Source organism: Patella vulgata, chromosome 2, assembly GCF_932274485.2.
Source record: "Patella vulgata chromosome 2, xgPatVulg1.2, whole genome shotgun sequence".
Taxonomy (NCBI): domain Eukaryota; kingdom Metazoa; phylum Mollusca; class Gastropoda; family Patellidae; genus Patella; species Patella vulgata.
This window is the reverse complement of record NC_065880.2, coordinates 27,303,815-27,329,217: the sequence shown is the minus strand read 5'-3', so window position 1 is coordinate 27,329,217 and position 25,403 is coordinate 27,303,815. Positions and strand designations below refer to the sequence as shown.

The window sequence follows — 25,403 nt, the reverse complement described above, 5'->3', positions numbered from 1 at the left end:
TGTTATTAACATACACTGGTTACCTCTAATAAAAACAGCCGTGCATTTCCGCAGTTTTGTATTGTTTCTGAATATCCCCTACTTTTTTTGAAGAGTATATATCCAAGGAAAGTTACTCTTGAATAAAATTGGTTCATTTGATACAGAACAAACACGTGACATTATTAGATTTTAATATACACTACAAAATATCTAAATTAAGGATAAAATTCAAGAATCAAATGGCAATATATAAACATCTGGGCCATCTTTATGCACATCAGGACTAGCCATACTTTGTAAATCAAATTTGTGTTCATTAAACCGATGCAGATAACAGAAATGAAAGCATTTTCTCTAAATCAGCCTCCTATCTCAAGAATTGGAGAAAAAGATTGGATTATTGTGACTATCATCTCAAAAGCTGCCTCAAATGAAATGAAATAGGGTTTAATGTTCTACTTTTCTGCACAACCCAGGCTAATGAAGATGGGAATACATCATGCAGTGTGATATGAGGGACATTCAAATTGGAGGAATATCTATTTGAAAATGGTATTAAGTGGTTTAAAAAGGATATGCATACCTTGCCTTGTGCACAACACCAGATTGGATGGAATAGGGTTTGTCCTATCAACACAATATTTTGGTTATTTTGAGACAAAAATACAGTAATTCTTATTTCTATGTGAACAATGTGTGGGAGGAGAATTTTGCCTCGATAGTCGAATTTCTACCTACTCTTCTTAGATTGTCAATTGTCAAGGGTCCTTCATCTGTTTTTTTTTGTAGCTTAAAAACGAATAGGCAAACATTCTTTGTAAGAACTGGCAAACGAGAAAACAATAAGTAATTTAAGGCCAGGACGGACTAGAATCAAAAAAGGTATGTTTCATGGATACATCAATAAATTTGTTTGTTCCTTTTCTTTAAACAGAACTGTCTAATGAAACAGAATAACTGTCTAAAGAAACAGTACAGTTATCTAATTGTCTAATGAAACAAACAACCATCTAACGAAACCTGTCTGTCTAAAGAACTAATAATCTAATTAAAATCATGTCATTTTGCTTCATTTTATTTCTGTTGCTGTACTACAACATTTTTCCTTGAGAGAGAGAGAGAGAAAGAGAGAGAGAGAGAGAAATGGGGGTTTAACCTCCACTCGACACACACTAACACATGGTTCATTTTCATTTCAATAATTTTCTTGCGCGTAGGGATCTTTAGCAGTGGGAGGACCCGGAGAAAACCAATGAGGTTGGACAGACGACCCTACTCCTTGTCACATACAACCGGGGAATCGCAACCACGGCAGTTGACTAAATGACAGAACTTATGATACAGTGCGCATGTGCTAACCAATCGGCCATCCAACCTCCCTTTTTCCTTTAGACCATGCAAACTAATTGATAAGTCAAATTATCTGTAGTGATGTTCGGGGGGGGGGGGGGGGGGGGGGGGGGGGGGCGAATGACCATGTTATTGCAGGGAGTTGTGGGAAACAAAACCCAAAGTAAGACTTTAAAAGATCAGACGTAGCATACATCCTTATTCTTTAAAGAAGTAAACTTTAAAATTAGTCAATAACTTATAAAAATGTTGTTCAATGTCTCTAAAGTCTGAATCCATTCAATTTAAATTCATTCCATGTAGTGTATGTAGAGACTGGTTTATGGAACACTGTCTGGTTGACAGAATGTAGGTCAGCTAAAAAGGAACCACACATAAATCTAATTATTAGTAGATTGAACAAACTGTAACATAGTCAATGCAGCAAAGTTTTTATTTTGTTTACAGGATATTATTAAATAGACAAGAAAGCTAAAACAAATTTCTTCCATTTTATTTTTTAACAAATTTTGGCATCAATGTGTATTTTTTCATTTACACAATGTTTTCTATTATTACGGACTTATCTATAGCAGCTAGCTTATCTAACTAGTTCAAAGAAAGTTTGATTTTGGTATGACTTTCAGAGAAACTTAATTGATATTTTCTTCAGATTTACATACATGTATGTCATACTGTTTATTAGTTTAAAATAGTAGTAACTTTAAAGATCAAAGAGTCTTTAGCAGATATGTAAGATTTCTCTAAGAACTACACAATGACCCTGCTGAACAAAACATAGATAAAGTCAGACGAAAAAATTCATCAGCAATGCAACATTTCTTTTTGTTGTTTAACTTTTTGGAAGTTTACTTGACCTTGGGTCAAATCTTGATTAGGTCCTCTCAGTGATGAGATTGGTTGAGTCCAGGTCATTTCAGTAGCTGAATAAGCCTAATGAAAATAATATGTAGTTTTACTTATATCAAGAAAAAGTAATCTGCACGAAGGTTCATTTTGAGATTTATATATGCTTATTATTTTCAATGGTTATGTGAGCAGTGCGAAGGAGGTGTAAATTGCCTGGATAGTTTCTGCATATTCTTCATCGAAATCCAACTATCAAGGGTATTTTTACATGCACTGTACACCAAGGTGGAACTCATTGTTTGTTTTTTTTTGTCCCATCCAAACTACTAACCACACTTTCCTTGTCAGCCCTGTGGTTTTTACCTTGGTAACTGGGCTTAAAAAATCATGAAGATTTTAAGTTCAATAGATTTTTTTCGTGAAAAAAAATCCAATTTCCATGAGCCTATAACTAGAGGTATGTTTTGTAGAGTTGGGCCTGGGAATATGACTACAACAATATGTTATTATTTTTTTTTTCTCATTTCATTGACTGCTTTAGCCCAGTTCACTTATGCAGCTCTATGATTTTAAAAACAGCTCAGGGTTTTTGTGACTACTTCCTGCATTAATACTTATTTACCTGATCTACCGAAGCCAATTACAATCAAATTTACGAAATAAAATTTTAAATTGAAATATTTCATTTAGTTCTTGACAAAATGAAATTGAATAAAATATTTAACAATTATAAATTTGAGATTTAAATATTATAACAAAAGCAGATGACATCTCTTACCAGAGATTCAAGTTAATTATGACAAAAATAGTACCTAATTGTAAGAATCATAAAATGGATGATATATGAAACGTATCATCCAATTTCAATATAATCAAAAATATTATGAACAATTTTCTTTTGTCTTTAACTCGTTTCTAGAAATAGAAAGTCAAAATAACTATAAATTTAATTAGACCCAGAATTTCAGCACCTATATATCTGAGAATCATTATTGGTTGCTTGTCTCCACCATACTGGAAAGAAACTTGTATGACGTCAAAATAATAATAATAATAATAAAGGTTTCATCAAAACTTAAAGTTTCCATCAATAATATAAAGGTACATGTAACATATTTGACCAATTACTGTTCCATTATTTATTTTAGAATGAATACTTGAAAGAAAAGAAATATGTGAAAAATACTCTTCATCTCTCATTACTTTCAAGTCGAAATAAAACATGACATACTGGATTAAAAGTTACTTGGGTGTTTATTTCTGGTGATGTTTCATACTTGAGAAAGGCAAGAACAGAAATAAATATGTAAGTCAATTGTATTCCATGTTTTTGTCATGTTTTATTCTTAATTACCAAATGCTGCTTAAACAATTTATTTAAAATCTGTATAGAGGCCATTGAATAATATACAATTCAACACTGATGTTTGAGTTCACTGTCATAGTTATTACCTGGGTAGGAGGGAATGTCACTTTTCAAAATGATCTGGCATTAGAAAAATTATATTCTATTAGTAGACAGCATCTTGAAAAATTGTCAGCATGTTTTACATGCAATTTATAAAAAAAAAAATGTCTATTTGCAGAAGGGTAAATAAATCTAGATATTTTGCTGGTAGATGGGATCTATAAAAAAGTGTCATTCCCACCCCATTCAATCCTAAGTAATTCTACATGGAACATCCTAAAAGATATATTATTATGTGAACATATTGGGAACCATAGCAACAAAAACCATTCTCATAAAGATTACAGCTATGGTGAAGCCCTATAAAACTTCAACATAAATTTATTCTCAATTTACATATTTAACAAATTCAGTATCAACAAATCTTATTCGTTTTTTTTTTATTAGTAGCAATATTTAGTAAGATCTTGGATTTTTTTTCGACATCATCCAATCATTTTAACATTTCCTCCGGAAGAAATTAAAGTTGATAGTTGGCACCACTGTCAACGACGCCAATGTTGTATTCTGTAAAGCACAAGTCTCTTGTCATTTTTTACGGAAAAATCTTGTGGCACTAAAAAAGTAACCCATGGACATTGGGTCGTAGTTTAATGTCTTTAATTGGCGTTTTGATTCCAATCAAATATCACAATAACACTTGGAAACGAGGTTCAAAATCCTCGGTTACCATGGCAAACAAGTAGATTACATTTCCAAGGAACTATGGCAGCACAATCTGTCCATAACAGTTTCCATGGAAACAAGAAGACTGACCTGAGGACAGTCTTTATTCTCAGTAGAAAATGCTGGATAATCTCGATCGATCGTAAAGAACGGAAGGCTATAGTTATTCTAGAACATAAATTCACCCATCTGGGCATTCTCCGGGGCACCAAATGCAAATTGTTGATTATTCTCGTCTACTTGAGGTGCAATTGCTTTGTCCTCTTCTTCCGAACCGAAATACTTCTCAATGATGTCAAACGCTTTCTGATAAATTTCACGATTCTCATGACTTTGTAGGAACTCGATTTTATCCAAACCTGAAATATCACAAATTTAAATTATGAACAAGGTAAAGATATTACCATAAAAAAAAACCAATATTCTGGTTCCCAAGTAAATTAGAGTTTCGTTGACACTCAAGCCAGACTTGAAAAAGAACAGAGAAGTGATAACAAAGAAATTAGATCTTCATGTTGAGTAGCCCAACAAAATATCTAAATGAGGACAGAAATAAAGATCCAATTTATTTGGATTGCAGATATTACTGATGCAATAAGTATCTAGTTCGATCCGACTGACTATTAATGAAATAACAAGGATTTTTGTATAATTTTACTGATATTAGACATTTATTTACTGTATTGAAATGTGTGTGTATAAAAAGTCTCAAACATGTTGGAGGACAATGAATCGAAACAATCTTAGCAAGTCTGAAAAAAGTATCAAAACATCTGCAAGGCATGTACAAGAGTTTTGGTCAGACGGACGGACTGACAACAACATACTCCTGCATAAAAAGTGGACGCATTTTAAAATATTTGTGAGATTCTGTTTGATTGAAGTCAAATGTAATGACTGATGCTAGTATTATTATTGTAAGATTTGACCAAGAATAAACATACATGTGGTTACGGTTACTTGGACCCCCCCCCCCCCCCCAAAAAAAGAGAGTTGGTCGGTCAGAAAATATGTAATTTTGGAAATAATATTGAAATTTCATTGTCGGAATTTGTTTACAGAAAACCATGCCAAGAAAAGAATGAAAACAAAAAAAAAGGTTATAGTTGGGGATTTTGACTAAAAAAAAAACAAAAAAAACATGCACATTTTTTTTTACCTTGGCTCAAGTTACAATGTTTCTATGAGTTAAAGTTATCTTACCATAGCATTCTTCTACTAGTACAGCATATGTATTAACATTATTCGTGTTCTTCTTGTCTTGTTCACCCAGTCTTAAAATATTCTCTAAACCATTTAGAGCTACCTGGACGATCTTGCTATCCATTACAGTTAAAAGATCACATAATGGTGGTATACAGCCTTGATCAACCAGAAATCTGAATGAAAGAGAAAAATTGGGATTAACATCCACTCAACACAAAATAATTTCGGGACTAAAATATAGTAAGTTTTATTTCAGTTTGCTTGCATGTATGAGTCCTTAGTAGTTGGAAGAAAGCAGAAAACCTGGAGACAGATGACCCTACCCCGGGATCAAAACAACAACACATGCATCGAAGAGAAAACCTTTTGTTTTGAAGCGTAAGCGTACATATTAGACCACTCGGTTCCCCGATTCCACAAATCGCAGGGAAGATATAATATATATATATCTCTACTGCATTATTAAATGTATTTTACGATGTTTAAAATTTTAACCTTTTGATTAAGGAACATCATGTCCAGCGTAATGATAGGTCATGCCACGAGTAATAGTAATCATTATAAAATTCTCAGTTTTTTAATCTGATTTTATGCATTTTATTTCCACAGTACCATACAGTAACAACCACAACAAGCATTTATTTTTCTGCACCCCTAATTTTAATGATATACTACCTGATTTGTTCTGGATAACCACCTGATGTTGCGTTGGTTATAGCCCAGGCAGCTTCTTTCCTGGTTTTAAATTCAGCTTTACCTAATATGTCTATTAATACAGGGAAGATATTGGCATCTATCACAGCCTATAAAAAACAAAATCATACAGACTTCTAATACAAATAATGAATGGAAGATAGAAATAGAATTTAACTTCTATATTACACAGAAAAAATACATTATTTATGTGCTTAAAGGCAAAACAGTATATGCTATTCTCCTTTAAAATGAGATAACTGCATATTGAGACATCTTAGCTCAATATCAGAATATAAGGATGCAAGATCAATCAAATCAACCTTCCAAATCTAGAAAGTGTTATAAGGGTGTCGTAAAAGTCACCAATTAAATACAGGTCACATGATTTTACTAAAATGTATATAAGGCCACACAAAATAAATGTCTTGTTTCTCGGGCAACTGACAGCTGAAACTGTAGGGAGGGAGGGCGGTTTCTTTTTTTTTTTTACTCATTGAATGACTATTTAAATCTAACTAACAACTGGTCAGTAAAACCATCAAATCGGTAATCCAATTATTATTTTCCGGATTATCGAAACTACCGTAAATGTGCTAATAATGACCCAGATTCTAAGGTATGCATTATGACGACTATCGTCATCGTATCGTATTCTTAGCTATAATTAATTAACCTGTTCTACGGTTCATTATTTTATCAATAGGATTTTCCAAACAAGGACCGACTGAAGCCGGCAATAATGAGCCGATTACGATCGAATGATTGAAATATTGTCGCCAATGACTTTTAACACGAATCAAATTCTAGTTTATCAGGGGAGGTAATTAATATCACGTGATACAAAATGGAGGTTCTTTCGATATCAATAAAAAAGGCAAATCTGCCAAACTTCGCCATTGTTCGGATAAAAAAGACAGCATGTTCATCTGAATCAGTTTTAATACATTTGAATAGATATACATGTATGGCGGATGTAGGTACATGCGGGATATTTTTTTTACGACTTGCTTGTCGATGTGCGGGCGGGCGTTACATATTTATTTTTTTTCATCAAGACTAATAAATAGACTGCACGCGCAACCAATTTAGCGTGCGGGCGGTGCCCGAGAAACAAGTTATTTTATTTGTGTTGCCTAATGTGTTGATTTTACTAAAATGTATATACTGCGTTCTGTATATAAACTAACTAAATGCAGATTATTATTAGCAAGTGCAGGAGGACCATACCACAAAATAATTACACAAGACAAACCCACAGACAAAACACAATATACTCAGACATTACAAATAGCAAACGTATGTATCAATTCAAGTGAATCGATTCGGGAGGCTAGTCGTAAGCATCCACTACGTTGTACAGTTCCAGGCCTGTAATTATACAGACTTAACTCAAAATGAAAACAAACTAATAAAACAATAATTCTAGAAAAAAAACCCTCAAACACACTGACCTGTATCTGTACTCTATTACCAGCTGTAATATTAGATATTGTCCAACATGCTTCCTTTCTTATTGTTTCTTTACTATTACCCAATAGATGTAACAAACATGGCAATGCTGAACAGTTTAATATTACCTGTAAACAAATATAACATAAATTAATCTTAATCATCATCACTTAATCACAGGCTGAATTAAATCTAAAAAAGAATCAGATCCCACCCCATTTTATAACAATCTGTTTCCATGGAAACACAATCTTAAAAAATTTCTTATAATAATGGGTTGATGTGTTTTCAATGTTTTTAAAGGCTTATCAGATATGCTTGAAAATAAAAATTGTTTCTCATATTTATGGAAACACCAAAAATGGTAAATTTGAGAAATTTCGAATTAGCTATAGGCATAACTACTATAATAGGTCGACGTGTGTACAAAGTGTCCTAAAGATATCATGAATGGATTCTAAGATATGTTTCAAAATAAAAGTCATATTCAAAAAAACTTAATTAATATAATCATAGAAACACAAATATTGTTAAATCTAGAAACACGATTGGGATGAAAGGACGGAGAATGTTCATTACAATCTTTCTCCCTAACTTCATTTTTCAATACACATCATATCATTGACTAAGTGTAGCATATTTCAATCAATTTCACACCTGCAGTCAAGTTTTATTTAAATTAAATCACTATGACCTCATATTTATTACTTGATATTTTTTAAGGAAAATGTGTAACAAAATCATATCGTTATTCTAATACACGTCTAGTGTGTCTAATTATTCTGAGATAAACTGAGATATGGAAAGAGAAATGGGGGTTAATCTCAAATCAATAAAAAGTAGGTAATCTAAACAACCCCATTTGACTCAATAACAGACCTTATGATCTAAAACATATGTGTTAGGCTTTTCGGTTACCCAACCCCTACTGAAATAATAAAACTAACCTGTGTTTGACAATCATCACCAGTAACAATATTACCTACAACTCGTAACGCGGCAGCTACAACACTCTGGTGTGTATGCCTGAAAAAAACAAAGAATGACGTTTTGAAAATAACATACAATTTGTATTTCATACACAGACTCAATGAATGGTATTAATTGACTAAGAACGAGCATTTCAAGGGACACGGCATATGCAAATTGAATAGGATACAATTTATACAAATCACCATAGCTGAAAAGTTTGTTTACATCAACTCTCTAACTCACACCACTTGTGATATTTGGGTTAACAGAACTGGGTTTAACATCCACTCAACATTGATTTAGGGACCAACATATGATGTCTTTAGCAGTGGGAGAAAACCAGAGAACCAGGAGAAAAACTAAGTTTGCTTACGACATGACTCACACATGATGTGATATTTGGGTTGACAGACGTTCAGATGTTCTAGACTGTTAATCAAGCATCCCCTAATTAAAATTAGACAATTTGATTTGGGTAAGAAAATCAGGGTGGTGTGCCCTGTCTAAAATCAGGCTAGTGTCAAATAAGAAATCAGCCTGGTGAAAAATAAGAAATCAATCTAGTGACAATCCTTATTGAATGAATCTATACAGTGCCACAACTCATACAAAATATATATAGAGAGAAATGGGTTTAATGTCCACTCGACACAAACTAGATCATTTCGGGACTAAATTAAGGTTCAATTTTAGTTCACAAGATAAAGGCCTAAACCGAGGAACTAAAATCAGAAATGTTTGAAAATAAATGGTCTTCTTCATATACATGTACCATGAACATAAGAGATGACGTATAAATAACTTGAACATGATGACTTTAGCCTATAAAGCATCCACAAGCAATTATGGTCGTTAACAATATACATCCCACACGTAGGTCGATAAAAACTCAACATTTAAACTATCTATTAATAACTCAAAATACAGAAGTAAAACTTACATTAAAAGTTCTACTAATCTTCTACATACACCAGAATCTATTACAGCCTGAATTTTTTCATTCGGTCCGTCAGATAAATATGATAAAGCCCAGCATGCATCAGCTAGTACGTCTTTATCCGTGTGGAATAACAGACGAGCTAAAACTGGTAAGGCTGGAGAGACCTGAAATATATTATAGGAAAAAACATTAACGATTTTAACAAGATCCTTATCTCAATCATTGAATAATGGCTAATTCAAATTCTCTATTTGACATGTTAATGGCACATATAGATTTATTGTATTCTGTTAAATGTCAGTGGGATACAGGTGATATTGGAATTTATGACTTTCAAAAGTCAGTGGGATCCCATATTCCTGAAGCAATGGCCCAAGGAATCCCTCTCTGGCCATTGCTGGATTGGCTTCTGATACTTAGAGCTTTTGAGGGAGTGTGTCTATTCCTCCCATTCAATCAAATCTATCCCAAGTACAGCAACATGACAGCCCGTAGTTTAATCTGGGGTCTTCCCTAAAACTTTGGACAGTGATCTAAGGTATTAAAAATGGTAAAAGTATTGTTTGTCTCCAAACAGTATTGTTTATATTGTATCTGTGTTGATAGCCTCGTTTGTCACGCAATTAGTTTTTCGACAATATTCTGCTATGCACTGGTTAATTAGGCGTAATAAAATCGTGAATCGTGACATAACGTTATGTGAACATATTTGGTCCAATTTGGAGCTCTGTTTAAAGTGTAATGATATTGTTACGCAGTTAGCTATTGGTTTTTAATCGGACAATTGACAAGTCATAATTTGGAACAGAAATTTGCTTCCTTTACAGCAGTGTTAAGTGGGATTAGCTCTAATCAAACAATACACTGCGAGTAGTACGGTGGGATCCAGGCTATATTGTAAGTCGGTGCAACCCAAGAAATTCGGTACCTATACTATTAGATAAAACTTGTGTAACTCACCTTTTGAAAATCGGGTGGAGGATTTTTACCTCTACAGAGATTAGATAGACACCAAACAGCATTTCTTGTCATTGATAAACTTGTACTTTTACTTAATAATCTATAATAATAAATATATAACTTTATACAGCCAGCTACATCTATAAGATCACATGGTTGCATGTTCAATTCAATCTGATTCAAATATAAATGAAATGAAATGAAATGAAATGGGGTTTAACGTCCTACTGTTCTGCTCCTATACTGGGCTAATGAAGACGGGCATATGTCATACAGTGTGCTATGAGAGAAATTTTGCCAGGGCAGCGGCACTATCGCCTACTCTTATATCGAATTCCAACTGCCAGGGGATCTTTTACGTGCATTCCAATATATACACGGGACCTCGGTTTTTCGTCTCATCCGAAGGACTAGGCAGCTGTCCTTGTCAGGCCCTCCGTCCTGCATCACTGACAAGGGGGAACCACGCCGGAAAATCTGGATGAACTTTCTCGGCCAATGCAGGGATCGAACACCCGACCTCCAGGCTAGCGAGCCAGCGCCTTACCCACTTAGCCAAGCTGAAACTCCTAAACAATATTTTATTCAGAAAATTTTGGATTGGGGAACAGGCTTAGCCTATGGACCCCCTCTCCATAAAATACTTTAGTTGGCCTAAACTCCACTGACTGCTTTTCTTGGGAGGCCAGTTCAGAGGGTCATATAGGCCTACATGGACTTTAACTGAATGACTTTGACTATTAAATATAAACTTTTTTTTGTTCCCATGGAATAATCTCATCACATCAAACAGGATGTGATTTAGTTAAAAATTATACGCCAAAAACTAAGTCACATTTGTTTCCATGGAAACACAAAAAATATAAATCCCAGAAATTCCTAAATAGCAAAAGACACAACTACTGTAATAGGTTGATGTGTGTACAAAGTTTCAAAAAGATATCTTGAACGGTTTATGAGATATGCTTCGGAAACAAAATCGGGATGGACAGACCGACCCCATTTCAATATCCCTCCCTAACTTTGTTCGGCGCGTTATAAATTAAATGAAATGAAATGGAGTTTAACGTCCTACTGTTCTGCTCCTAACCTGGGCTAATGAAGACGGGCATACGCCATACAGTGTGCTATGAGGGAAATTTTGCCCGGACAGCGGCACTACAGCCTACTCTTATATCGAATTCCAGCTGCCAAGGGATCTTTTATGTGCACGTCAATGTGTACACGGGACCTCGATTTTCGTCCCATCCGAACGACTAGACAGTTTTCCTTGTCAGCCCCTCTGTCCTGTATCACTGACAAGGGAGAACCACGCCGGAAAATCTGGATGAACTTTCTCGGCCAATTCAGGGATCGAACACCCGACCTCCAGGCTAGCGAGCTAGCGTCTCACCCACTTAGCCACGTGATCCCCTCGGCGCGTTATAATAAATGAGTAAGATATACTTACTGTAATAATGGAACCAGTATTCCTTCATTTAAAACATAATCTCTACAATCAGGACTATCACCTGCTATATTACCTAACGCCCATACAGCCTGTAACAAACATAGAAAACAATTATGAAGTTGGACAGGCAAACCTACCCCTTGTCACGTACAAGTGGGGATCGAAACCATGCCACTTGACTCAATAACAAATCTTATGATCTAAAGTGCACGCGTTAAACGATTTGGTGACCCAACACCCCTGACAACAATGGTATCAATTCTACCATTTAATTAATTAGATTTCGGCTTCTTTGTCAGATTTGTTATGCTTCAGTCTCTTGGCTATAGATGTCATTCATGCTAGTTCAGTCGTTCAAAAATATTGACTGGTTAATACTAAATTATAACTAACCTGTTCTTGTACATCTTCAATCTCTGAACTCAATAACCTAATAAAGATAGGAACCGCTCCAGCTTCTAGAACTATACGGGTTTGTTGTGATGTACCAGATGCGATATTAGTTAGAGCCCATGCTGCTTCAAACTGAAAACAGGAGATGAATATGAAATTTCATTAAAGTTCTTAAAACATAACAGTTATTACACAAATGGGTATGTCATATAATGCAGTGATCGTGGCTATCTGCATGTCAGTAAAATTTATGATATCACTTTAGTATTCTTGAAATGTTTCTTATCACATATTGATAAATATCTATGATCAAGGACAATATTCTAAACTGTTCTAAAGAATGGAAAATAACATACTGTCAACAAAAGACTTTGGTCATCACAAGACTAAAATACAGTTATTTTCTTCTACAGTCATATGTGCAATGCAAAAGAGGAGAATTTTCTCCAGACAATGATGTTTCCATCTGCTCTTCATCCAATAAAAGGATACTTATCTAAAGGTGCTTGTGTATAATAAACCAGAGATTTTTGTTGAACATAACTAAATGCCACTAAAAATCATGCTTTACTCAAGAGTTTGTTATATTTTATTTCAAATAACAGTGAAACTATTTAAATGAAACAGTTTCATCTGGTACTACCTTGCTAGCGTTTCTAGCACACCAGCAAGGTCAGGGTTTGTTTAGTTCAAATTACCTGTAAAGTCCAGCTTCCATCTCGCTGTAAAAACTCCACAAATCGTGGAACCATACCAGTATGGATAACTTCATCAATTGGTGGGTTAGGTTCTAAACAATAAACATTATATACAATTAAAACAGAACAGTAGGTATAATGTCTGGATAGTAGGTATACTGTCTGGCAACACAAGTAGGATTGACCATTGATGGCTTCGAAATATAGTGAAACGAAACAAAACAAAATGGGATTTAACATTCTACTTTTCTCCACCAACTGGGTTTATGTAGAAGGACATACCACATTATGCAGTGGGCTATGAGAGAGGTTTTGCCCAGGCAGCAGCGTTTCCATTTGCCAAGGTTTCCCATTTTTTATCATAGTGTACATGATTACACTAATAAATATCTAAGATATCATTTTAATTATATTAAGCCATATCATTGATTATATAAACAGAATGGGATTAAACGTCTCATTAACACAATACCAGGGCAATTTTGAGACTAACAATGTAATTTTCATTTTAATGGATGCAATATGAGAGAATTTTATGAGGAGTGGCATTTCGACCAACTTTTCAAATTTCAACTGCCAAGGGTTCTTTTCAATTCACATCAATGAGTACACAGGTGAATCTCAGTTTAAAGTCCTATCCAAATGACAAGGCACATTTCCATTGTCAGCCCCAGCAGGCTAAATAAACATGGAGGATCTTCAAATTTGATGTTTACACAATCTTATTACAATTGAAGTTCACAAAAAGAGAAATTTAGTTAAAGTAAATAAAATAAAGATTAATAAACAACATACCTCTTGATAAAAGTTTTCTAAATTTTTGGGTAGCAGCTTCCTGATCTTCTGTATTATCACTGTATAATGCTTGTACCATTTCTGGAGTTATTCCCCCCTACAACAAAAGAAGTAAACAGAATCTATTTATGCCATTCTATGGATGGTAAGAAAACCTGAGGTCCATCCGTGTACATAGAGAATCTCCTACCAGTCTTTTTTGATATCAAAAAAGAAGAGTAGCAGATTTTATTTATCACCCAATCCCTTCTTACATGCACAAATAGATAAATATAATTCTTTGCTGTAGATTTCACTTTTACTGAACATTACGGCGTAGTGATACATCATTTTTTGACAGCAATTCAACCATTGCAAAGTCCTTTATATTGACCCAGTGTTTCCATCAAGGTCAATTGAATAACAATAGTTCATTTTTAATAAAAAAAAAAAAGTTACTTTTAATAAGAAATGAACTTTTCTTTGAAAATAAAAAAAAGTAGTTCCTTTTCAACTGGCCAATAAAATTCATGTAAAGCGATATCTCCTAAGGAGATATCGTAGTAGATTATGAAATATATCACACAAGCGATATCTACTGTAGAATGTATTATTGGGTTATAAAATATTATAACAATCTCTCATATGCTATCCATCTCTAGACATGATCAAGTTCACAACATGTGTGAGATATGTCAAAAGAAAACAGGTCTTGTGTACATGTATATGATTGACAGCATGTTAAATAATTCACAAAAGTCAAAGCTAAAGTAGGCCATTGGGCTGCTGTGAGGGTAAAATTTCCCTCATCTTCCTTAGCCCAGTTGGTGCACAAAAAAAAAGGACTTGACTCCAGATGAGAAATACATCAAAATGAATCTTACAGCTGATGTTGAAGATATTGCGCTCTCCTGTATATCACCGACTGTCATGTCTTCCCCCGGAGCTGGCATAGAGACATTGCGTCGTTTAAACAATTGTTGATCTCGTTTCTGTTTTCGTATCTGAATACCTTCTTCCTCTCGTCTTCTACGAAGTTCTGAAGAATCAAGTGCCAAGTTCTTGTAGGATTTGAGTCTGTGGTTGGCATTTCCATTTGGATCAGTCATCTTATAAAAAAGAAGAAAACATTATTGTAGGTCTGTACAAAACAAATAAGGTATGATTCATCCCTAAGAATAAACGAAAATAAAGAAATTAAGGTATCAATTTACTTTCCATAAGCATTTCTAAACCCTAAAACAAACTCAGAAAAATATAACCAAGATCACCTATTATTTGAGTTTGGGAGCCATGGTGGCTAAGTGAGTAAGATGCTGGCTTGCTAACCTGGAGGTCGCGGGCCAACGTTCGGGAATTGGCGGAGAGAGTTTATCAGGATAATCTGGCGTGGTTTCCCCTTGTCAGTTGTCTAGTCATTCGGATGGGACAAAAAACCGAGGTCCTGTGTACACATTGGCGTGCACGTAAAAGATCCCTTGGCAGTTGTAATTTGCCTCATAACACACTTCATTAGCCTAGTCTGAGCAGAACAGAATTAAACCATATTTCATTTCCAATTTCAGTTAGAGATTTTTTTTCTTGGTTCCATCTCCAAGGTTTGATTTATCGTCTTTAATTAGTCTTTGAACAGGAGATAGATAGGATTAATATTGTTCAGTAATAGTTCACCAAAAACACCACATTTCTATTTGGTCACAGGCCAAAGATAAGTCATGCATACTAAATGTATCTATGTTCACCCATAAAGCCAGAGCATTATATGTTACATTACAGGTTATAATAATCATAAGTCCTAGTATTGACACAAGGCTTTTTTTCTACGTTGATGTACATGTAGCTCGTTTGATGTGCCCGTCTTACACAAACCATTGGGTGACCTAATCTTCTAAGCATAGTATCTATTACACAATTGATACCAATTGATAGTTAATAAAAGGCCTAAACCAGTATTTATTATTCACATATGGCAGTGGATATGGGACCTGATCTTCATCTGGTTCCCAACTGTACAACCCAACAAAATGGACCTGATATTATCACGTGACGTTGAGGGTCCAGTTCATAACAAAAATTCACAAAACACAAACCCTGCTACAGACAGTAAAACCCCACAGAAAACACGTTTTTGAGTATCTTATTATCTGCGCCTATCTCTTTACCTGTACCATAACTTAGTGTAAGGTAACATATATTTATCATTTTTGGATTAAGACGGTGCAGTAACAACAATCAATCAGGAAAAAGATTTGTAACAACATTTATTTTCTTCAAATAACTTTACACATTCCACAAACTTCACTATACACTGGAATCTATCCCAATCTCGTGCAACTACCTCAACTGCATTTGAAGCCCTGTGGTTTATTCTATTTTTTGTTAAAACTAAGATAGTCACTAATTTACATGTCAGGATTTCGGACCAATTCCCTAACATTATGTCTATGACAATCATAATGTTTACTTTCACTTTCATTTTCATTTTCAAAAGAGAACATGATTTTGTAATCCCGCCTAAAAGTTTTAAGGAAATTGAGCAGGATGGTAACATCTAAATAATGGTCATAACTTTCATCTAGTCACAAAATGAAATATAATTGTTCAAGTTACATTATTGCTGGAAGGACGAACTTCCTGCATATGCAACAAATGTGGTGCATTGGATCATGGATGAATAGATGTGGCACATTGCATTTGAATACATGTGATAATAAATTTTAAGGCAGTAAGCCTACTCATTACTTTTAGTGATTTTATATTTTGTGCACATCCTTTCACATCAATCTGTTTCAGTTAAAAATAACTGACAGGCAAGGATATTAAGATTAGAATTCAAAAATAACATCAGCAGTATAAAAGTATTTTGGCGGATGATTTGTGTAGGCCTAAAATTTAAATCCATATATTGGATTCAAAATTAAATGTACATGTATAGGCCTACCATGAGATATGGGGGAAGATGAAACCCAAAGGCACACCAATGTAAACAGGCCAAATTAACAACTTGTTTTCTATGCCTTGTCTTATAATAGATCAAAACGGCATTTCCCCCATTTATAAAACGGTAAATTGTTAATTTGTAATAATAATAATGAACAATTTATGAGTATGACTCATACTCAGTTATTTCTCAAGAATAACAATCGATCATTGAGACAGTTGTGTCAGGAACCACTAGAAATTACCTCGGCTGGCATTTAATAATGATTTTGATGGTATATCCTGCTTTTCCTTATAAAATTTAGAACAAAACGTGCTTGATCCTTTTCTTCTCTCTTCTTCTCAGATCGACACTGGGCATGACACTTTCCCGGAATTTTGTATAATTTTCAAACTTTATTTCCAAAACGATTCTTTTCTTATATTTAAATGGAAATGATTCTTAAATCTATTTTAAAAAAATAAATACAAATGTGTCTTTTATTAATTAAGAAAAGTCTCGACACTTCGAGATCTCAAAATCCAAGATGTCTGCGCCCATTCAAGAAGAAACGAAAGAAGTTTCTTGCGTGGATTTTCTTGCTTTTCAGGTGATTTATTTGTTAACAACACCAAATGTACTAAATGGTTAAGATATTTTTTATCGTGTTAATAGTTTTTAGAATTGACTTATACGCTGTCAATATATTTATTAAAAATGTTCACCCCCGTGTCCTTTCAGTAAAAGACTCGGTTATCATGTCCGGGATTAAATATTGAAACGCCTTACTTAAAATAGTCTCGGTTATCAAAGATCCAGATGCATGTGGAAAATTGATATAATTTCACGAGAAATGTTTAATTTTACAGTGTTAAAGGGTCATTGTCAGTTTAGTGATTATATTCTGAATATGATGTTTAATTTATGCAAAACTTATTTTTGTATTAGCTGGGTAAAAAAGTGTAGCCCATTCTACGCCCACCAAACACAACAAGTTTTTACAATTTTCACAATTGACAATTGAATGGACAATGTTCACATCATTCACATTCATTTTAGGTGTGGTCTGCATATCATGTTGAATATATTGCTGTTCATTAATAAAAATAAAGATGTTTTATCTCGACAGTTGAGAATCTAACCACCAAGCCAAAAATGTCAGGCATAAATTCAGGTTTTATCAGGCACAATACCTCTGGTGCCTGCCTAGATCAGTTTGTCACAGAATTGTTTTATTTCCTGTTTTTTTTATTGATTTTACAAACAAAAGTTCAAAGTGGTAGGTAGTTCCTGACATTTTATCAGATACAACCAAAATAATTTTCTCAAGGTCTGGAGATCGGGTGTTTGATCCCTGCATTGGCCGAGAAAGTTCATCCAGATTTTCCGGCGTGGTTCCCCCTTGTCAGTGATGCAGGACAGAGGGCCTGACAAGGACAGCTGTCTAGTCATTCGGATGATGTTACGAAAAACCGAGGTCCCGTGTACACATTGGCGTGCATGTAAAAGATTCCTTGACAGTTGGAATTCGATATAAGAGTAGGCCGTAGTGCCGCTGTCCATGCAAAATTTCCCTCATAGCACACTGTATGGTGTATGCCCGTCTTTATTAGCCCAGTTCGGAGCAAAACAGTAGGACGTTAAACCCCATTTCATTTATTTCTCAAGGTCCGCCAAGTAGGCCTACATTACCATTGATTCGAAAATAGAGAGAGAAATATATTTGTTACCGTACTAAGAACATAATAAGTTTTATTGCGAGCTTTAAATTAAAACCCAATTCAGTTTAGTTCTAAGAAGTACAAGAGTACAACATGAACCAGGAACTGAGAATGACATCATCTTTAAATGATGCACATTTGTTTTAAAAACAAGCATGCCAAGTTTCATGTTGCTCGTACTCGAATTGACAGAGTGTATACAACCAGTTCATTGTTCAATTATACCACTATCACAAGTACAGTTGTTGCCAGGTGTAGTGTTACCTATCACTGTCTGTCTATCATTTTCTGAAAAATATATTTTAGTTAAAACTAAGATTTCAGTACATGTATACTATAAATATAAAGATGACCTAATTAATCTGGAGGACGCGGAAAAGTTTCAGGCAGGTGGCACAATGGCCCTTACGGACAGCTCTTGCATTTATATATGTGCAGAACTGCAAATGTATTGAAACTTGAGGAATTTAATATCTTGATATTATTTATTTTAGGATGCGTTGAAGAGAATGCGACTCTTAGATGATAGAATAATATATTCTTTAAATACATCAATACCAACAGATTCATTTTCAAAAGAAGTCAATGCTGCTGCTCAATGTGAAAAATTATATAAACAGGTTAGATACATATACAGTTTGGAATGTCTTATTTTCAGGCCAGTTTGGGTGATCGGAAATTCCCACACACAAATCATATTAACCCAAACCTATAATTTTCCATATGGAAATCGCCTCCCTAACAAACCTGAAAATAGATATCACCAACTGTATTAGACCAAATAAACACCTTTATTCTAATGGACCATATATTTTTTTTATTCCTTAATCATACATTAGGCAAGAGCTAAATCTGCCTATTGCAGGTCTTTCTTTAGACCTATAATGTTATCTAAATTATTAATTAGACATTAATTAACTTAACTTATCCAGACCATAATCAACTCTCGATGCCATCGCTAGCCAGCGATATTTACTAGATTTGAATACATTTTGTGATTGATGATTTAACATCAAAATGGATAATCAAGACTTTGTTTTTTATCGTACCGACTTTATTAATGATGATCGAAGCTAGGCCTAAAATTCAGTCGCTAATATCTCGGTTCAGAGTAGAGCAATTTGACTCAAATTTTCAGCATATTATCTTTAGGTTATCTATGTACATGAAGATTGTTTGCAGTATCATTATGTGGAAGTGGACATTAAACTCTAGGAGTAGTAGCATGCCTTTAAAATTAGTATACTTTTACTTACAGATGAGTGGAGCATATCAACAAAGAGAAAGAATTATAAAGAAATGTATAACTGAAGTTTCAGATAATGTTAATACACTGAGACAAGCAAAAACTAAAAATGAAGATGATTTAGAAATTAGTAAAAATCTTAGAAAAGAACAAAATAAGGTAAGATGTAATTTGATATGTTGATAATTATTTACTACAGGCTTTTCCTGTTTCCCAATCCTAGAATTCAACAAAACAATGTTTATATAAATAAAAACAACCCAAGATAAAAATGTATGATTATATAATACAATATATGTTAATGTATGTGTAATAATGCATGGTAATGTACATGTAATAATGCATGATTATGTAATAATACATGGTAATGTATTATAATTCATGATGAAATTAAATGATATATAATTTATGCTTTATTTAATGTGATAATAATGCATAGTTATATAATATAATAACACATAATTATGTTACGTAACTACATGATTATATTATGTACTAACACATGATTATGTTATGTAACAATATATGATTATGTTATGTAATACTACATGATTACATTATGTAATAATATAATAATTATGCTTGAAACTAAAGTAATAATGCATGGTGTATAATATGATGATAATACATGGTGCATATGTAACAATATATATAATGATGTAATGATTGTAATGGATATTTCTAGTTAAGATTAATGCAGACTGAATTAAATATAGAAGAAGTACTGAAAGATAAAAGCTATAGGGTATGTACAAAATAAAATTATTATTGATAGCTGTGTGAACACACCAATGGGAATAGGTATTAGTTGTACAGGAGCTTTCTTTCAGAAATAGATGTAACTTATAAAATATTAGAAAAGCCCTCCAAATAATGTCCTAAAAATGATGTTTCTGTTTCACAAGATGTATTGAAATAACTGTGATATATGATTCTTGCTAGCTTAGAAATAAAGTATCTCTCACAGACATTTTCATTCACAAATTCAGGCTTTGTCAGGCAGAATTATTTTGGTGTTTGTCTGGCACAGATTTGTCTTTTTATTTGTGTGTTGTATTGATATTCTAAATACATGGCTGGCCCAAAATTCAAAATATCAGGTACTAGTACATTAGTGTCAGACATTTGTCAGGTGCAACTGCAATCATTATTTCCAGGCCTGTTTAAAAAAAAATTCTGGGAGCTGTTGTGATTCGGTGAGTGTGGCATAGACTCACTAACGAGGATTTCCTTGGATTATTCAAGATGTTCCAGCTTGAAAAAGCATTGGAATGGCACAAACAAACTGAGGTCCACCTGTGCACTCGTTGGTGTGTACATATTGATACATATTGTGATTCAGGTTCTATGAAAAGATAGATTCATATCATGATTCATAACCAGGTCTATATCTACCAAGAAAATAACAGGATGGCGAAAATTTTTAGTCCTGCCGATGTAGAAATTAAAAATGGTTTATTTATATCACGATATTGATGTGGATCAAAATAGTGTACCTATGGATAATGTGTGAAGTAGATAATTAAGTGTGACAGGTTACTTACTGATGCAACAAAAAAAAAACATAAAAAAGAATCGTGAAAATTCGATTTAGCATCTTGCGATTCAATACGTAAATCGTGATACTTTACTTTGATTCACCGATATATCCTGCTTTTGAAAGTTAGAATTCAGTGAATAGTACATGGTTGGTGCTGAAAAGTAATACGTTAAATCACCATTTCATTTCCCTTATTTTCTCATCTTATTTCAGACCTTTGATGAGAAATGTAGAAGAGTTTACACTATTCCTAAATTAAATGTATGATGAAGTTGAAGATATAAGAGTAAATGAAGTTATTAAGATAATGGCTAATACAGGGACAGACTTGTACTGTTACTGCTTGTAAATTCCAGAGCTATATATATATATATTAAGAGAGATAGCGTCTGGTTAACTATTGCCTCAATTGTGATTGCAGGGTGACAAAATGCCTATTTTGTCTGAAATTAGTGCTATGAAATTACAGATTTTTATACAGTTCCCACCTCTAATAACCCACTATGCTTTGTACAGAACTCTCTTTTCGTTTGTTTTCACTAACACTCATTACGTTATATTTGACCTGATGTCAGTCTAATAACTTGCAGATTGGGTAACAATATGGCGGCAATGGCCACAGTTGGCCAGACTCTCTTTGGTATATGTCATGTTATATTTGAGTATTATAGGTACAAGTAGTGATTATTTGGTGCTAACTCTGGAAAATACAATTTATTAGTGTTGATACTTTGGGCACACTGTACAATTTAGGGACACACAATTATTGAAATTATTGTGTATCTATTGTATCTCGTGTTAATATGTTTAATTACTAAATGTCAATATATGTTTCACTCTTCAATGATTACGGTATAACTGCATGTATTTTGGTGTATATATAGTTGTGTCCAAAAGATCATCAGTCAAGGTCAACTACTTGACATTTTTAATCACAACATCACAACCTTAAAAAAATAACGTAAAACTAGGAGATAAGATAGGTTATTAATACATGGTTGCATTGAATTTTATATGTTGATTTATTTTGTGGGATGAAAAATGAAATGGGATTTAATTATAACCTTTTAAAGTCTTGACAAGATATTTCAGTGCTATAGAATCATTTATAAACTAAATATTGTGAAAGATGAACACCTAATAGGAACATCAGATCAATAATGGTTCAATTCCGTTTTAAAAGTATTTACAAAGATATGTGGAATTGAAATTTCATTGATCTTTTCTATTCGCTGTGTAATAAGCCCACTGCCATTTTGTTATCCGTGAATTTTCTTTTTAAAATCCAAGGCGGGACATTATCTAGCATTGGTATTTGGATTTGATTTTCTTCAAATAATCAATCTGAGTACATATTAGTGTGCATTAGGCCGTGAGAAATTTGATTTTTTAAGCAAAAAATTCCAATGACACATTGTTACTTTAATGTTCTACTTTTCTGTAGCAAGTAGCTAATGAAGATGTCAGATGACAGTCTGTCTTCTTGAAGGTTTACATCCACAGAGAAAGCCAGTGTGTTCCACTGTTGACACAGTAGCCTAAGCTAAATATGGAACTTAACTTAATACACAGGCTGAATTTCATTTAATATTTCAAAACGAAGATTTAATCATATAGGACTGTTCCCATGGCTAATCGAAATAATATACCTGATCAATCCACAAAAAGTACTTTATTTTCATTTAAATCAGATCAGTGTATTTACAATTTGTGAAGTGTTGTTTACCATAATTACATCTTGTTAAGTTGTGGTTACCACAATTACAGCCTGTTAAGTTGTGTTTATCGTAATTACAGCCTGTTAGGAGGTGTTTACCATAATAACAACTTGTTACATTGTGTTTACCACAAGTACAACTTGATAAGTTGTGTTTACCAGAATAACAGTCTGTTAGGAAGTGTTTACCATAATTACTACTTGTTAAGTGGTGTTTACTGTAATTACAACTTTTGAAGTGGTGTTTACCATGATTATAACTTTTGAAGAGGTGCAAACTGGTACTGTAATTACGACCAGTAACAATTATAATTACAGCAGGATTACAGTGGCATGGGATATATATATGTACATGTATATCATAAATCAAGTCAGGTTTTATTATAATAATTATCAGGGACAAAATGGTACTTTCTTTTTGAGTTTGAACTGTTTTTGACTGGCAGTGATTTTGTCCATTTACATAGCATAAAATAAGATATTTCATAGAAACTATAACTTTTCATATTATTTGAAAATAGGTTGTTTCTCGAAAAGTGTAAATGTATTTAATAGATAAGAATTCATCATAAATGAGTCTGAAATCATTAAACATTGTCAGACATATAAGCATTATATTCAAATCAATGCCATTATCTGTAGATAATAAGACAGATGTGTTCAGTTAGATTAGGATTATAGCTTAAAACTGTTTTAAACCTGTCATTAAAATTGATGCCATGTCATCTGGAAACTTCATCTGGAAACTGCTTTCATCTAGCAACTAGTTTATACCATGTTGATTTTCGTCAATAAAAATGGTCTTCATAAAGTCCTGTTAAAAAAGTAAAATGTTAGCAAACAAAAACAAAATGAAAGTACTTATTTAACAGGACTAGAAGTTAATGATAAGGAATACTTAATTGTATTAATTGAAAGGAAGATTTTATAGCATATAGTGGATATAGATGTAGATTAAATTTTTTATATGTAACAGTATATGAAATGCTCTTTTTCAAAATGAGTTAAACACCATTCAGGTCTTTCCGTTTAGAACAAATTTTAAATAATATAATTATATCAGTCTCACTAAGTTGGGTGGTCAAGTTGTCTATCCAGCAAGCTAGGTTATCTATGCAAGGCATGGATTTAATTTGATATAATCCCACGGTTGAAAACAACAAGTAGGGTCACCTTCCTGACCTTGTGGGTTTTCTTTAGTTACTCCAGTTTCTCATTCTTCTAAAGATGTCTACATGCAAGTCGACTGTTGGGTTTAAAATATCCTGTTAGTCCCACAATGACCTAGTCAGAGGTGAGTGGATGTTAAACTACAAATAAAATATTATTTCTAAATCTTTGGTATTTTCACAAAAAAACTTACTCTTCCACCTAAAATCAGCACATTTTGGAAAAGAGCTCTGCATGCATGTATATAGAGTATGTGAGTGTGTGTCTAAATAAATAAATAGTTAATTGAAATTAAAAATTATATTCTAAACTGAAGTCTTGTTATAATATTTTGAGGGATGGGCTGATTTAGGGGATACTATGGAAGGTGAAATAGAGTATTATCTCAGCAAGTCCTTATCACAGAAACAAGTTTGCCCGTGTTTTATTATATCACGATTCTATGCACATCAAATGTTATCAGGACTAAAACAACTGTGACAGGAATGAATTCTGTATCATTCAGTTGCAATACATTAATTAGGAACAGTTCAGTCTCACTGTCGAGTGGCCTTTCATTAATCAAATAGTAAGTATAGGGGGACAGTGGACAAAGTATTGGACAGCAGATCTTTATTGTTGAGAGGAATTTTGTACAATCGTTAGAGTGTTAGATTTGTTGCATGTTCAACCCCCAGTCTAGTCGTTGAGTTATTTTGTTCTTTCATAAGAAACTACCCCAACATTCAGTCTACAAGCTATATAAATTGCCAAATAAAGCACCTGTCATAGACCCGATGTCGATCGTCTTTCTGGCATCAATTGACCTATGTACAGTGGTCTTATTGATACTTTTATTACATATAAGACACAACGCTAAATATGTCCAGTACAACTTCAATAGCAACTGACATCTTGTCACTTCTTGCATGGTGCATGTATGTTCATTAGTAATTGATGTGTGCTTACATGCAACACAGCATATTCTTTAGTACATTGGTTTCTCTTTGCTCTGTGTTTTTTTAAATACAAAACCAAATCAAAAGATTTATATTAGTAATAAACAGCTGGGTTGGTGAAAAACTCTCCAGCAGATTCCTTCATGAAGACGACATAGAAAAAAGTGAATAAAAGGAAACACATTGATACAAAATAAATCATTTTTCAATTTGAGTCCCATGTACAAGGACCTGAAGCCAAACCAAATACCTTGTCACTGTGACACTTATCTGAAACAAGGGAATAATAATGTGTTGC

At 33.5% G+C, this 25,403-nt stretch overlaps 2 protein-coding genes across 3 annotated transcripts; one reads left to right on the top strand and one right to left on the bottom strand.

The window, feature by feature from the left end:
- Nucleotides 1–1,747: 1,747 nt before the first annotated feature.
- On the bottom strand, nt 1,748–17,161 carry LOC126811504 (importin subunit alpha-7). 2 transcript variants are annotated; one of them, XM_050537176.2, is made up of 13 exons: nt 17,039–17,161; nt 14,738–14,962; nt 13,875–13,971; nt 13,080–13,171; nt 12,382–12,513; nt 11,989–12,077; nt 10,539–10,638; nt 9,579–9,742; nt 8,614–8,692; nt 7,669–7,794; nt 6,197–6,324; nt 5,519–5,694; nt 1,748–4,674 (listed from the first exon to the last, which is right to left on the bottom strand). In XM_050537176.2, exons 1-13 carry the CDS (start codon nt 17,048–17,050, stop codon nt 4,484–4,486), a joined length of 1,611 nt encoding a protein of 536 aa, XP_050393133.1. In that variant the 5' UTR covers nt 17,051–17,161; the 3' UTR covers nt 1,748–4,483. The 2 variants fall into 2 exon arrangements, with proteins under 2 accessions (XP_050393133.1, XP_050393134.1); XM_050537177.2 differs by lacking the exons at nt 1,748–4,674; nt 5,519–5,694; nt 6,197–6,324; nt 7,669–7,794; nt 8,614–8,692 and having other exon boundaries at nt 9,575–9,742.
- Nucleotides 17,162–17,313: 152 nt separating this feature from the next.
- LOC126811507 (protein MIX23) lies at nt 17,314–24,477 on the top strand. The gene is made up of 5 exons (XM_050537179.2): nt 17,314–17,383; nt 18,989–19,114; nt 19,753–19,899; nt 20,426–20,485; nt 21,494–24,477. The coding sequence occupies exons 1-5, from the start codon at nt 17,321–17,323 to the stop codon at nt 21,545–21,547; spliced, it is 450 nt and encodes a 149-aa protein (XP_050393136.1). The 5' UTR covers nt 17,314–17,320; the 3' UTR covers nt 21,548–24,477.
- Nucleotides 24,478–25,403: the final 926 nt, after the last annotated feature.